At 51.6% G+C, this 13334-nt stretch overlaps 1 protein-coding gene across 2 annotated transcripts in view; it reads left to right on the plus strand.

Moving 5' to 3' along the window:
- Nucleotides 1-13334, plus strand: part of GMPR (guanosine monophosphate reductase) — a 45221-nt gene that overhangs the window by 22454 nt on the left and 9433 nt on the right. For both annotated transcript variants that reach the window (XR_006782257.2, XM_045811586.2), the window contains exons 5-7: nucleotides 2009-2090; nucleotides 5541-5647; nucleotides 12733-12775. Coding sequence is in view for 1 of the 2 variants with exons in the window: in XM_045811586.2 (XP_045667542.1) it covers nucleotides 2009-2090; nucleotides 5541-5647; nucleotides 12733-12775 (232 nt within the window). In the remaining variant the exon portion in view is untranslated. The remainder of the gene's footprint in view (nucleotides 1-2008; nucleotides 2091-5540; nucleotides 5648-12732; nucleotides 12776-13334) is intronic.

Genomic DNA, 13334 nt, shown 5'->3' on the forward strand with positions numbered 1-13334 from the left:
TCTACTCACCAAATCAATGGATGTATTTTTGCATTTGCTCTGTGCGGACAAATGGCTTCCCAGGAAAACTTGTACTAAAGGAGACCTTGCACGAGCAGAAAAAGATAGTGTCTGTTTCCTCTGGTATTTAGTGATGATGGTCCTTTATCATTTAAGCGACCGGTAGTACCTCACTCATGTCTGAATTTAAATGTGATGATTAGTGGGGCGCCTGGGTGGCTCAGTAGGTTAAGCGTCTGCCTTCGGCTCAGGTCATGATCTCAGGGTCCTGGGATCAAGTCATGCATCGGGGGTCCCTGCTCAGAGGGGAGTCACCTTCTCCCTCTCCCTCTTCCTCTGCTGCTCTTTCATGCTCTCTCTCTCAAATAAATAAATTAAATCTTTCAAAAAAATAATAAATGCAATGATTAGTGATGGTGAACGCTTACCCTGTGTTCATTGACCACTTTTTTTTTTTTTTTTTTAGTTTGTTCATGTCCTTCCGCAGTTACTCTGTGGGGTGTCTGCATTTCTCTTGCAGATTTGGGAGAGCTTTTATAATGTTAGTAACCCTTTGTCATAGTTGCAGGGATTTTTCTCTACTGTGTTATTTGCCTCTTAGTTTTGTTGAGTGTGTGTGTGTGTGTGTGTGTGTGTACATAGATCTTTTTTCCCATTTTTATTACAGGTCTTCTAGGTATTCTGAGTCGGGAAGGGCACAACTTTTAATTGAGCTCCGGCACCCATCTGAAGCTAGTTTTGGGGACAAGTATGAATGAGAATCTGTATCTTCCAGAAGATCCCTCTCCCAGCTCTGTCTCTTGAAACCTTGTTCCGCTCCTCACTGACATGTAATGCCCCCCCGCCCCAATCATAGACGGTATCCTCAACCCCCTGGTCCTTCTTCTGGACCGTCTAGCATTTTCTATTGTCAGATGGCTGTTGGATTAAAGCAGCCTTGAGCCTTCCTCATCCATCTTTGTAAGATACTTTTATACCAAGTTAAAAGGCACTTTGTCTAGGTTAAAAAAGAAAAATACCTCCCCCCCAGGAATGAATTCAATGAAAAGACACTGGGGCTTCAATGCAAAAAAAAAAAAAAAAAAAAAAAAAAAAAGCATCATGGTAGCATGCGTAGGGATGCATTTCCCAAAATAAGACTTTGTACAGTTGCGAACATTCAGTCAGGCATCTTGCCAAGGATCCTAGGGACCAACTGAAGAATCCACAGGGTCGTGAGTTAGAATAAAGAGCTATTTTCATCCCTACTCCTGCTGGGAAAGAATTTGTATAGTCTCCAAACCCGATGCCTCCTTTCGGTTTTTACCTTCTGCCATGTGCTGGCTTCCGTGTTTATTCCTAGGGCCACAGCCTCGTGTTCTGAAACCGGAGCGTGCTGCAGTGCTGTCGGTCCGTAAGGGCTCATCTGCCCTTGCATGTCCGGGTGGGAACCCCCAGCCCTGGGGTGGACGCCCAGGCTTTTCCCATCAGTGAGATGATCGCTGAGTTTCATAATCTGGAGCCCGTGGAGTTCCATAAAGGTTCTCAAGGGTGTTGTCGTCTCTGAAACATATTATGGCCGACAGTAAAGATGATACTATCTGAGCAAGTGTTTCATTGCTTATTTTGTGTATTTGGGTTCTCCGTAGGATTTCGTTTTGTCCATCCCGGACATGTTCAAAAGCTCTGTCCCACATAGTCTCCGGTCTCTTGTGGTTCTAGAATTAGACACTTGGCATACCTTCTCCTGCTGTCAGCTCACCCCGGTGTGGTCTCACGTGTCAGACTCTGTGTTCCTGTTCAGTAGAGAAGGAAACCAGGGGAACGTCCCGACCCACCAACTTCAGATTTAATCTAGAATCAGGGATTCAGTCTGTTGTGCTCCTGACCTCCCTCTCGTGGCCCCCAGGCTGCCTGGTGGCTTCAGGACGCGTTCGACTGTGTGTCCAGGTGGGGGGGCTGCTCATTCCCTCATCTTTGTATCACTAGGAATAGACCGTGATTGTGGGCTGTGTTCTTTCTGTCTCAGGCAGGGAACGTGGTAACAGGGGAGATGGTGGAAGAGCTTATCCTTTCTGGAGCAGACATAATCAAAGTGGGTGTTGGACCAGGTAAGCTTGCTGGGAAGCAGAGGCTGTGTGGTGGGCGCTGGGGGATGGGGCTTGGGGCAGCTAGAGATGTGGCCAGAAGGGAGCCCATGGGTGACCTAGCCACAAGCGTAGAGCCCCTTTCTTTTGGAAGCATCACACCACTTTCAGAAGTTGAGCTTCCAAAAGAGGCTTTCTTAGGAAATCTCATTGGGTTGCTTTCTGATGCCCCCAGGGGACGTCTTAAAGGAGCTGGGATGTGGGTAGAATGTGAGGTCCGGTTTCAGAGTGCTCGTGGAAGACGAGAGTGCAGATTTCATTCATGATCCCAGACACCTTGAAGAGGAAGGCCAGGGGGTGTACAATTGTGGGGACAGTCAATGGACACAAATGGCTCAAGCTTATATGAAGGCTTGAGGGACCCCAAACGTTGCTCATAGGCATACAGCTATGAGGCCGCATTTGAACGTGACCCATGGCCCAGTCGTTACCACCCTTGGCACCTCACCTGATACATATCCAGCTCAGTTGGCCCATACCCTCTTGGGCATTCTCTCCTAGGACCACCCGTTGGCGTCTTGAGTGGAGGAGCAAGGCAGAGCCTTTCTGTCCTACTGGGCAGCTCCGTTTTCTCCTGGGCCAGGTGGCCATCACTGTCCCCTTTGGCGAGACCTGAGCATGAGCCTTCATGTTTCCAAATTCTTCCTTGCACATCCATTCCTAAACGAACACTCAAATTGGAGAGAAAGGAAGAAGATATACATTTTCAGCTGGGACCAAAAAACAGCAAAGATTTTAAAAATACCGCCCACCCAAAAAAACACTACCAAAAAAGGAAGCAAACCATGAAGCCATAGGAGAAGAGTGTGGGAATGCGCTGTTGGAGGCGGAAGACATTGTTGTGTTGTTGACTTGGCACTGCTATCAGCCTGGAGGGAACAGGATGTGGAGGAAGAGAGGATTAGGGAAGACGAGGCTGGTTTGAGTGTGTAGCCTACAGGGAAACGCTCAAGATCGGGCTTTGGGTATTGCTACTTGAGCCATCTAACAACATCGTCCGAGCAAGAGGAAAGACAACCCTGGTTTTTACTGAGTGTTGGTCATTTTTGGAAAGTCAGGTAGAGGATGAGGCCCCGTTCTTACTGACAAGGAGCTCCCCACTTAGGATGGGCTGTAATAGACCGAGTTAATAAGAGAACAGGTGACTAATAGACCCGGGAGACTCTTTCTTCCAAAAGCAGGACACTCACCAGTCACCTGTTTAATCAGACATACGTACGGCGTGTCTACTCGCTGCCGTTGTGCTGGGTACGGGGTGTAGGTGTCGTCTTGGCTCCCAAAGAGCTGTTCTTGATGTATGTGATAGGATCTTGAACATTCAGCCGGACTTGTTCCCTTCATGCACATCCCGTGTGTACACGCTGTTTCCCCAGAACATCGATGGTCCTTCCATCGTCGCTGTGCCCTCTAGCCCCCAGCCCTGGCAGGGCTCTCTATTAGAACAGACTCGACCAAAGAGGGTAAGGGGCTTTGTTAAAGCCTCTTCTTTAAACTGATTGGAAATGACACTTAAATTTCACGAATCCTTTAGAGTAAAAACAACTGAGTATTCTGTGAATGACAGCCTTAAGAATGGGTGCCCTGCCCTTGAAACCAGGAGAAAACACGTACCCAGTTTCTCCTTTCGACTTGAGCATGAACCAAGACCCTTCCCATCCTGTGTTTCAAAGTTCTTCCTTGGCTTTTTCCAAGAAAGGTGACTGGCCTAACCTCTGTAGGTCTCTCCCGGGGGCAGAGCTCCGGGCCCCGTGGCAGAGACCCCTGCCTTCCCGTAAGGATCTGGCTGTGGAGGGGGAGAGGAGAAAAGCCAGTTAGGAACCAGAGATTAGGAAATGAATTCTGCCTTACACAGTGCAGGTCTGGTGCCTGGGGCAGAGGGTGCCTTGGTGGGGAGAGGAGCTCGCTGGCTCCAGGCTCGTGAGCAACGCACGTAAGGCTGGACATCAAGAGATGTATTCTGCCCTGTAGCTGGATGGGTGCAGGAGGAAAGGGGTCTTCCCCAACCTTCTGGTTTTCTTGCGGAATCCAAGCCTGGAATTCTAGACATGGTTCTCGGTCCGGTCCTGCCCCGAAGCCCTGGGGAGAGATCTGGGGGAGCCGGGAAGGCATTGGTGGTGATGGGGAGCCAGGAAAGGAGGCTGGGGTTCCAGCGGCCTTGTCCCCAGGCCTGATGGCCCTGGAGTTCAAGCCCCATTGATTGAGCTGGGAAACAGAGGAGTCACAGGCATGCGGGTGACTCATCCAGTCTTAAGTTCACGCATTCTTTTAGTGACTATTTTTAGCCCCGTTCTTATGTGCACGGCTCTATTCTCAGCCCTGCATTTACAACAATGAATATCCCCCGAGCTTACCATCCAGCAGCGAAAACAGATCCCCTGCGTTCTTACACAAATAATTATTTAAATGCCTCTTTTTGAAGTGAATGCTGTGGCGAACAACTCCCCTGAGGCAGTGACATTTAAGATAAAGCCTGAGAGATGAGAAGCCTTGGCAAGACCAGGGGGCTGGTTCAGAGGGAGTGCTCGGACAGAAAGTACAGCGTGTACCGTGTACAGAGAATCCCCAGTGTGGGGAGCAGGGGGGAGAGCGAGATGGCGGAGGAGGGGGACGGGTGGACGTGCGGGAATTCGGTCTGGGTGATCTTGGGGGGCGGGGTGCTCATTTGCAGGGAGGAGGGGACAGGACGAGCCAGGGAACAGGTGCTGGAGGTGCTCTGGGCGTGACTCAGCCTGGACCTAGCTAGGATCACTCCCTGCAGACGGGTCCACCAGGACTGGGGTTGACCCCGCGTGGGAAAGACAGAGGTCAAGGGCGGTGCGGCATCCGGGCGGCTGGTCCTGAAATGGAAGATGGTCCCGCCGCCCAGGCTCGATGGGGACCCCGGACAGGGTGGGCAATCATGGAGCCCAGGAGGCTGGGACCCACAGAGGACGGAGTGGGTGGGAGCGGGTGCAGGCCTGGGGTCAGTGACCCACCTCAAGCCCGTGCGTCAGAGTTTCCATTTCTGTTTCATAGGCGAGGCCAAGAGGCCCAGAGGAGTTAGAAATTTGACAAAATCTGCGGGTAAAGAGGCTGTGGGAGGAGCCCGAGGGGTGTCTTGAAGTACAGCGTGGTTGTGCAGAAAAGCGAGGGAGACAGAAAGGGAAGGAGTGTAAGCAGGCAAAGGTGGGGGCTGATGTCACGGCGAGTGACAGTGACAGGGCGTCCCGGGCATCAGCGGTTGACGGTGATGAGGACCAGAAGCCACGTGGCCAGATGGAGTGGCTCTCACCACCCGCCCCTTCCCCACGGAAAGAAAGTTCAGCCCCGGTAAATCGGGGCAGGGCTGTGTGCCGGTGACGCAGGCTCCTTTTGTAGCACGTTCTGCTCATTCTTAACCATCTCTCTTTGGGCCCCGCCTCTCCCGGCCTCCAGGTTCCGTGTGCACCACCCGCACCAAGACGGGGGTGGGCTACCCCCAGCTCAGTGCCGTGATCGAGTGCGCCGACTCTGCCCACGGCCTGAAGGGGCACATCATCTCCGTAAGTCTCCCGTGGGGCAGGGGGATGGCTGTGGGAACATCTCGGGACTTTGGGGGGGCCCCTGCACCTTGGCCCCAAGGAAGCCTGTTTCCTGGCTGCCCTTCATCCAGTTGGCATACTATGGGCTTGGCCGTGAGCCGGGCATCTTGGTCCCAGTGGTGACATTTGGCAGAGACCCAGGGCCTGCTCCCCACTTACTCTGCACCGAGGGGTGCAGGCACAGGAGTCAGTAACAACTCAGGGCATTCGGTGGCGCACTGGGGATTCGTGGGGAGCTTGGAGAAGATGAGAGGGCCGCATGCTCGTTTGCTACAAAGCACCCCAGCCTGGGTAGATTAAAGAAGAGAAAGTCACTGTCTCCCAGGTCTGGAGGCCAGACGTCTGAGATCGGGGTGTCAGCAGGGTCCCGAGGGCTGGGAGGAAGGCTCTGTTCTAAACCTCCAGCTCCCGTGGCTGGTGGCACCATAGCTTCCGTCTTCATTGTGGCATCTTCCCTGTGTGTGTGTGTCCACATTTCTCCTTTTTGTAAGGACACTAGTCGTGTTGGACTGGGGGCCACTGGTCCCTGGTTACCGGAGTGACAGCAGATTCAGTGGCATGTTGGGGGCAGAAGGCAGATTGCCGTGGGTTGAGAAATCTATGGGAAGGGGTGAGGAGAGGCAGAGGCAGCGATCTACCAGCATTTCCAGGAAGCTCCTAGAAGGACAGCAGCCTGGGACACAGCCACCAAATATTGAAGATTGAGTGAATGAATTAATGCCAAATTAATACCTGTCCTCAACGTAGCGGTTCTTCTGCTCCACTTTCACTGATGTGACGAACATTCAGACAGTCGAAGAGACATACTGTAGCTCTCCCCTTCCAGCTAAAATGCTCAGAACAAGACAGAGCATGCGGGATACAATCAGGCAGACTCAGAGCCATGGCTTCCACTTAATGTGGGTTTAAAAAAAATATATATATATATATATATATATAATTTTTTTTGTTTAGAAATTCTGAATTCATAGTGTACTTTTAGTGGTCCTGTAACAGTGTTGACTCATTGAATATATTAAAGTAAACCCTCAGACCTTTTCACTCTACAGTTGCTGAACCAGGTTTCCACATTAAATAATTGATAGGTAATTTAAAAAAAAACCATTCACAAATGCATCAGATTACACATCCCTGCAGAATGACGTCTTGTTGATTTCAGCCCGCACTTCGGTATGCTGACGTGGGATTTCTGGACTTGCTTTGAGGATACGGTGGTACTCTTTAAAAATCCCTACATGCACCTTCCCTCGTTTTGAGCCTCACTTCAGCATTTGGTGGGGCCCATGTTCAGAGCCGGGTCTCGTCTGCTAAGTGCCGAGGGAACGGCTTCTCTGAATTTGTCAGTCAGGGACAGTGACCACCCAGGCTTGTGCTCCCAGTTCTCAGTAATGGTGAGCGATTTCCCAGATGGGCTTAGACGTTCTGTGTGTAACCGGAAGACCAGACGAAGTTCACACACTCATGTGGGATCGGCACTCTTTTTTTTTTTTTTTTTAAATATTTATTTATTTGACAGAGAGAGAGGGAGAACAAGCAGGGCGAGCAGCAGAGGGAGAGGGAGAAGCAGGCTCTCTGCTGAGCAGGGAACCCGATCGGGGCTCGATCCCAGGACTCTGGGATCATGACCTGAGCCGAAGACGGACGCTTCACCAACTGAGCCACCCAGGTGGCCCGGGATTGGCACTCCTGACCTGAGCTCATTTCTCCTGGCCAGCCAAGTGCCTTGGCGGTCAGAGCAGCCATTTCTTTGACCGCCCATGTGTCTGATGGGGTTTCACAAGCAGATATCTCCCACTTGCCAGTCATCCCTAAACCCACCGGAAACCCATCAGATATTCTCGATCCTGCTACTCTGCCCGGTTGCCTGCCAGCTGTCTCCTGCTACACTCTGGTTGCTGAATTAGCACATCCATGCTGTTGAAATTCACTAAAGGGAAGCCACGGCAGGGGGCTGTTAGCAGGCCCTGATGCCCGAGAGGCTGGACTTGAATCGGGTTTCTATTTATTGTGGCCCGCGTGGGGTTCTGAGAGGCAGAGAGCTGTAAATTCAGGACACCCCCTACATAGGTGAAGATTTAAGTGTGACTAGTTAGTTTTGTCTTGTCGTCTGCTGGGGACATCACACAAACGAGAATTTTAAAGATGGAAACAGACTTAGAAGAAGGAATGACTATTATTTATCAAGCATCTACTATATTCCAGGCACAATACACTTCTAATTTCTGATCCTTGGAACAACCTGACAAACTAGCAGTTAGCATCACTTGACAGGTGTATTAGTCAGGGTTCTCTAGAGACACAGAACCAAAGGGTGTGTGTGTGTGTGTGTGTGTGTGTGTGTGTGTATGTCAAGAGAGGATGTTGAGGAAGTATTTGTTATAAGGAATTAGTTCACGTGATTATGGGGGGTGAGAAGTCCCAAGATCTGCAGGGTGAGTTGCCAAGCTAGGGACCTAGGAGAGTTGATGCTGTAGTTCCAGTCCGAGCCTGAGGGCCTGAAGAGTTGATGTTTCAGTTGACCTTAAAAGGCGGGAAAAAGACCACGTTCGTTCAGAGGCTGTCAGTCAAGAAAGATTCACTCGAGGGGAGTCAGCCCTGTTGTTCCATTCAGGCCTTCAACTGATAAGATAGGGCCCACCCACATCAAGGAGGACAATCTGCTTTACTCAGTCTACCAATTCAAATGTTCATCCCATCAAAAAAAAAAAAAAAAAAAAAAAGAGAAAGGAAGAAAGGAAGGAAGAGAAAAGAGAAGAAAGAAAAGAACCCTCCCAGAAACACCCAGACTAATGTTTGACTAGGTATCTAGGCACTCTGTGGCCCAGTCAAGTTGATACAGAAAATTAGCCATTGCAACCATGTGAGGAACTGAAGCTTCATGATCTTAAGTAACTTGTCCGGCATCACTACTGGCAACATTCAGACTGAGGTCTGTTCATCTTCCCTTGACTGCCCCCCTACCCATTTCGAAAATGAGGACGTCACAAAGAGTGTGAAGAAGAAAGGCTTGCTGAAGTCACAGAGAATGCAGGGTTCTGCAGGACTCCGTCTGCTCATTCTCCCACCCCAGCGCTCTGGGAGACGTGTGCTTCCTCTGTCCTTCCCCACAGGGTCCCCCCATGCATGTCTTCCAGCAGGGAGAGGACGGTCAGTGCCCGATGCACGGTTAGAGGGGGAGGGATTTGAACCACCAGCGAGTTCACTATCCACCGATAACCAAGCACACCTTGGACTTTGTGCTGATTTATAGGACCTAGAAAGAAGTCCTGGGAGTAGGTTGACTGGGATCACTGTGGTCTCTTCTTGACTCAAGCTCCAGCATTTTAATCGGTGCATTTTATAAAGACCAAGAGAGCATACCTATCAAGGCCCAGGAGGCCCGGTATCGTGAAGGGCTGGTCATGGGAAGGATCCAGATGATTCAGAATCCTCCCCAAAGTTCTCTGTCTCTGTGCGTGGTCACTGGCCCACTGACCCTCTGCAGAGAAGTACCGATGGATCAGCGAATTTCTGATAATTTTAATGACTTAACATAGCATTTCATAGCAGTGAGACCATTCTTTAGCAAGACCTACACGAAGTTATTCAGATAATTACATTTTCATGAGGCCTGAAAAATTCCGCAACAGGATAGGTTTGGCCTAGAAAAAGTTAGAAAATACAGATAAATATAAAGATTCCTGGAACTGTTATCCTCTTAAGAGAAACATGCCTAGTGTTTTGATAAGTATGCTTCTAGGCATTTTTATGTTTTTAAAAATTCTATTTATTCATTTATTTATTGCTTCAAGACATTTTTAGAATGTACACTTAACTAGGGTTCTAATCTTGTCCTAACATTATTATTGCTGTTTGACCTTGGGCAAGCCACTCAACCTTTCTGAGCTCTCCTCATTCCCCCCCGCCACCTACAAAATAATCAACTTCAGGTTGCTTGTGGTGTTGGAATGGCAAAATGAAGTTTGTAACAGCCTCGGCACGCGGTAGGTGCTTGATTTGATTTCCCTCTGCCAGTCCCGCACCTGCTTTCACCACCCTCGGTTTCAGAGCAGGGGAAGTATTCCGAAGAAGAAGAGGTATGCCCACAGTTCACAGATCGCCTTTCCCCGTTCCTGTCACGTGATGCTTTTTCTGCTGAAATACAACGTGAATACTCTTGAAAAACAAAACAAGCAGCTCTTTGAATATTTGCACATTGTTTTTGAAAACATTCCGGCGGCTGTGATGTTTCTCTGTGAAAGTAAACGTGTGTCTCAGATGGCAGAGATTTACCCCTCCTGCTCTTGCCTCCTGAGAACACGAAAAGGACGCTTTGAACAGCTTCTGGAAATCACCCGTGAACGGAAGTAGGGAGCAGACTCCTTGGCCCTAAAGCGTTTTGCGACGTCGGATTGCACGGGGGTAAACGTGCAGTCTGTAGTGCTTGGTCCGCCCAGTCTATTTATAAATGCATTTCCAAGTAGAGCGAGCAGAAGATGCTCTACGTAGGGTTTCCTCTCTGGCACGTCACGGTGTCCTCTTAGCGTGGACATCTTGGCCCATCCTGGGAAGAGAAGAGCTCCTTTTCAAGGGCTCCAGTGACCTCATCCCTAGCCGCAAGAATGTGGAATTTTCCGGGCCCCACACAAGACACCTCCGTGGCAGTCACAACTCCTCACTCACAGCTTGCAAGCAAGGGAGAGTGTGTGTGTGTGTGTGTGTGTGTGTGTGTGTGTGTGTGTGTTTCAAGTCCGATAACGTCCTAATGTAATGGAGCCGTGAGTTTGTTTAATCTTCTTTTTTTTTTAAAGATTTTATTTATTTATTCGACAGAGATAAAGACAGCCAGCGAGAGAGGGAACACAAGCAGGGGGAGTGGGAGAGGAAGAAGCAGGCTCCTAGCGGAGGAGCCTGATGTGGGGCTCGATCCCAGATCTCCGGGATCACGCCCTGAGCCGAAGGCAGACGCTTAACCGCTGTGCCACCCAGGCGCCCCTGTTTAATCTTCTGAAGTCATATGTTTGAAACCCTATTGAGTGCAAAACTGGTTTTGGTAAAGAGATAAAGTATTCAGAAAATTCTCAGGATGAGCGAGGGGCATACAGGGGGCTTGTAGCTTTGAAAGAGGAAGTTCGATATGCTGGAGCTTGGAACAGACAGACACAGCCCCAAGTCCTGTCACTGTCTTCCCATGCGCGGCTGGGGCCATGTCACTTGGAGGGGCAGACCACTTCTGCAGTGACCATTCCCTAGCAGCCCGGGGCCCTCCGGGGGTCGAAGAAGCCAGGCACGCTTCATTTTATTGACCTTGCTTTCTTGCACTTCCGAGAGACGGTGTTTTTTCTTTTTGAACGGAAGGTCTGTGGCAACCCCACCCCGGGGGCAAGTCTCTTGGCACCGTTTTCCCAACAGTATTTGCCTGCTTGGTGTCTCTGTGCCACAGTTGGGTAATCCTCAGAGAATTTCAAACATTTTCATCCTTGTATTTGTAATGGCGATCTGCGATCGGTGAGGACGGCTCGCTTAAAGCTCAGGACGGTTGGCATCTTTTAGCAACAAAGTATTTTCTAACTAAGCTGCGTACATTTTTTTTAGACAGTCATGCTAAGTCGAGTGCATGTCCCTTCTGTATGCACCGGGAAACCACAGAAGCCATCCGACTCGCTTCATTGTGATATTGGCTTTATTGCTTGTGGTCTGGAACCAAACCTGCAGTATTTCTGGGGTGTGCCCGTCACAGACACGATGGAGGAAATAGTTCCAGGCAGTAACTATGCATAAAAAAACAGAGTTCGAGCTTCACACCTACTTTTGGGTCCGAGCTGCAAAGAAGTAATGAGGCGGAAGTTGAGTTGTAGCTGCTGGAGCGACAGGCCTCAAAAGCAGATAAAAAAGGGGATTGAGTCACAGGACCCCTGTTCTCCATGGGAGGTGCTCATACAGCGGTTCACCCTGGTTGGCTAGATGCCCTCCAGCTCTGGGGGCCCATATGCCTTCCTGCCAGTTGTGGTGACAGTAGCCCGGGCGGCCTGTGTCCTTCCCAAGGCTGGTCTGACCCCTTTCTGGGTGGGTCCCACCTTCCAGGAACAGGCGCTTGCCTCTGAGACCTTGGTGTTCTTCCCAGACCCGCTCTGAGCTCGGGGCTCTGTCGTCAAGCCAGCCCTCAGCACTGACCCTGCCTCCCCCCCGGGCCTTTGCTTCTTGGCCTGTCTCTCTGTGGGGTCTGGCGGCAATCCCGGCCACCCTCGCCGGCTGTCTCCTGGGACGTCACACAGGCCGCATTGGGAATAGCAGGTAGTGGCTTGTGTTGGTAAGGAGGCCCTGCGGGCTCTGCATTCTAGAAGCGCCACACTGTGCTGCTGGGGCTTCAACATAACTTCCACGACGGGGCCACGCCGGGCAGCCCAAGGTGACCGTCCCGCTGGGCACTAAACCAGCCCCAGGCGTGTGCTCTCTGTGGGCACGGTGGGATCAGGAATGCGCGTTTGATTCTAAGCTAACCGGGCCCATTTCGTGGAGGTGCACAGGGGACGCATGGAGTGGCTGGAAGCATAAAGGAACTCCGTGTCCCTTCCCCGGCTCTTAAAATATTTCAGCTCTTGTACTAAATAAACCTCACCTCACACCAGGCGGGGAGGGAAAGGTGACTACCGAATGAGAGGGAATCGGGATGGCCCTGGCCGGGCGTGTTGTGTAAGGGGCTGGCGGCGAATTGAGGTCTCAGAGCACCTCCTGCTGCCTCCCGCTTCCCCAGGGTTCCAGGGCAGGGCAGGGGCGGACAGGTGGGCAGGCGGTTGGCGGGGCTGACCCAGAGAAGAAACCCCAGGAGGCTTGGGGGGTGCAAGGTGCAGCATTGAGGGCAGCAAACTAAGTGCAGACACGGTGATTGGGAAGTGCTGGGCCCGGGCTCTGAGGGTCGCTGCTTTTGGCTGGGGGCTTGCCCTTGGCTGGGGGTGCATCCGGAGATCCCCTCCTGATGACCGAATCACCCCGGGGTTGGGGGGGGAGGACAGCCTGGCCAAGCGCACCGCTGCTCACACCCTCTCCTTACTTTTTCCTTTTTGAAGGATGGAGGCTGCACGTGTCCAGGAGATGTCGCCAAAGCCTTTGGTAAGGGGACAGGGAGGGAGGGGTGGGAGTTCCCTGCCTCCGTGTGCTGGCCTCCGGGTGCGAACCTGAATGGAGAGGCGGGACTTGTTGGGAAATTGCGGGCCAGTCCTGAGTTTCCTGTCCCCGGACTTTAGCCCCAGTTGGCCAGAATCCCGAGCGGGCCGAGTGCCCAGGGGATGGATGGGGGCAGGGGGGACAGCCTGCAAGCCGGGAGTGGGTGAAGTCATGGCTCGGAAGGCCCAGCGTGCCTGTGGAAGAGGCCAGTACCAGGTCCGAAGCACAGAGACTTCAGGGAGGGTCCCTGGGGCCTAACTTGGGGCAACCTTTTGGGAAGGACTAGAGTCCCCCAGCGGTTTCTCACGGCAGGCCGAGGAGCCCGTGTCCCACCAGGGGGCAGCAGTGTTCAGCTGTGATGCAGGTGGGGTTTTGGCCCCCCTGGCCTTTTCCTGGGAACACGCTAGGCAGTCAGCGGCTCCACGTGCTTGCCACCTGACCTTGACAAGCTGTGTCTGGAGGTCAGAGCTGGTTGCACAGCTGGGGACAGCAGCCTGCCAGGTGG

The sequence above is a fragment of the Ursus americanus genome, chromosome 32, assembly GCF_024610735.1.
Source record: "Ursus americanus isolate L20-20 chromosome 32, mUrsAme1.1.p, whole genome shotgun sequence".
NCBI classification, from domain to species: domain Eukaryota; kingdom Metazoa; phylum Chordata; class Mammalia; order Carnivora; family Ursidae; genus Ursus; species Ursus americanus.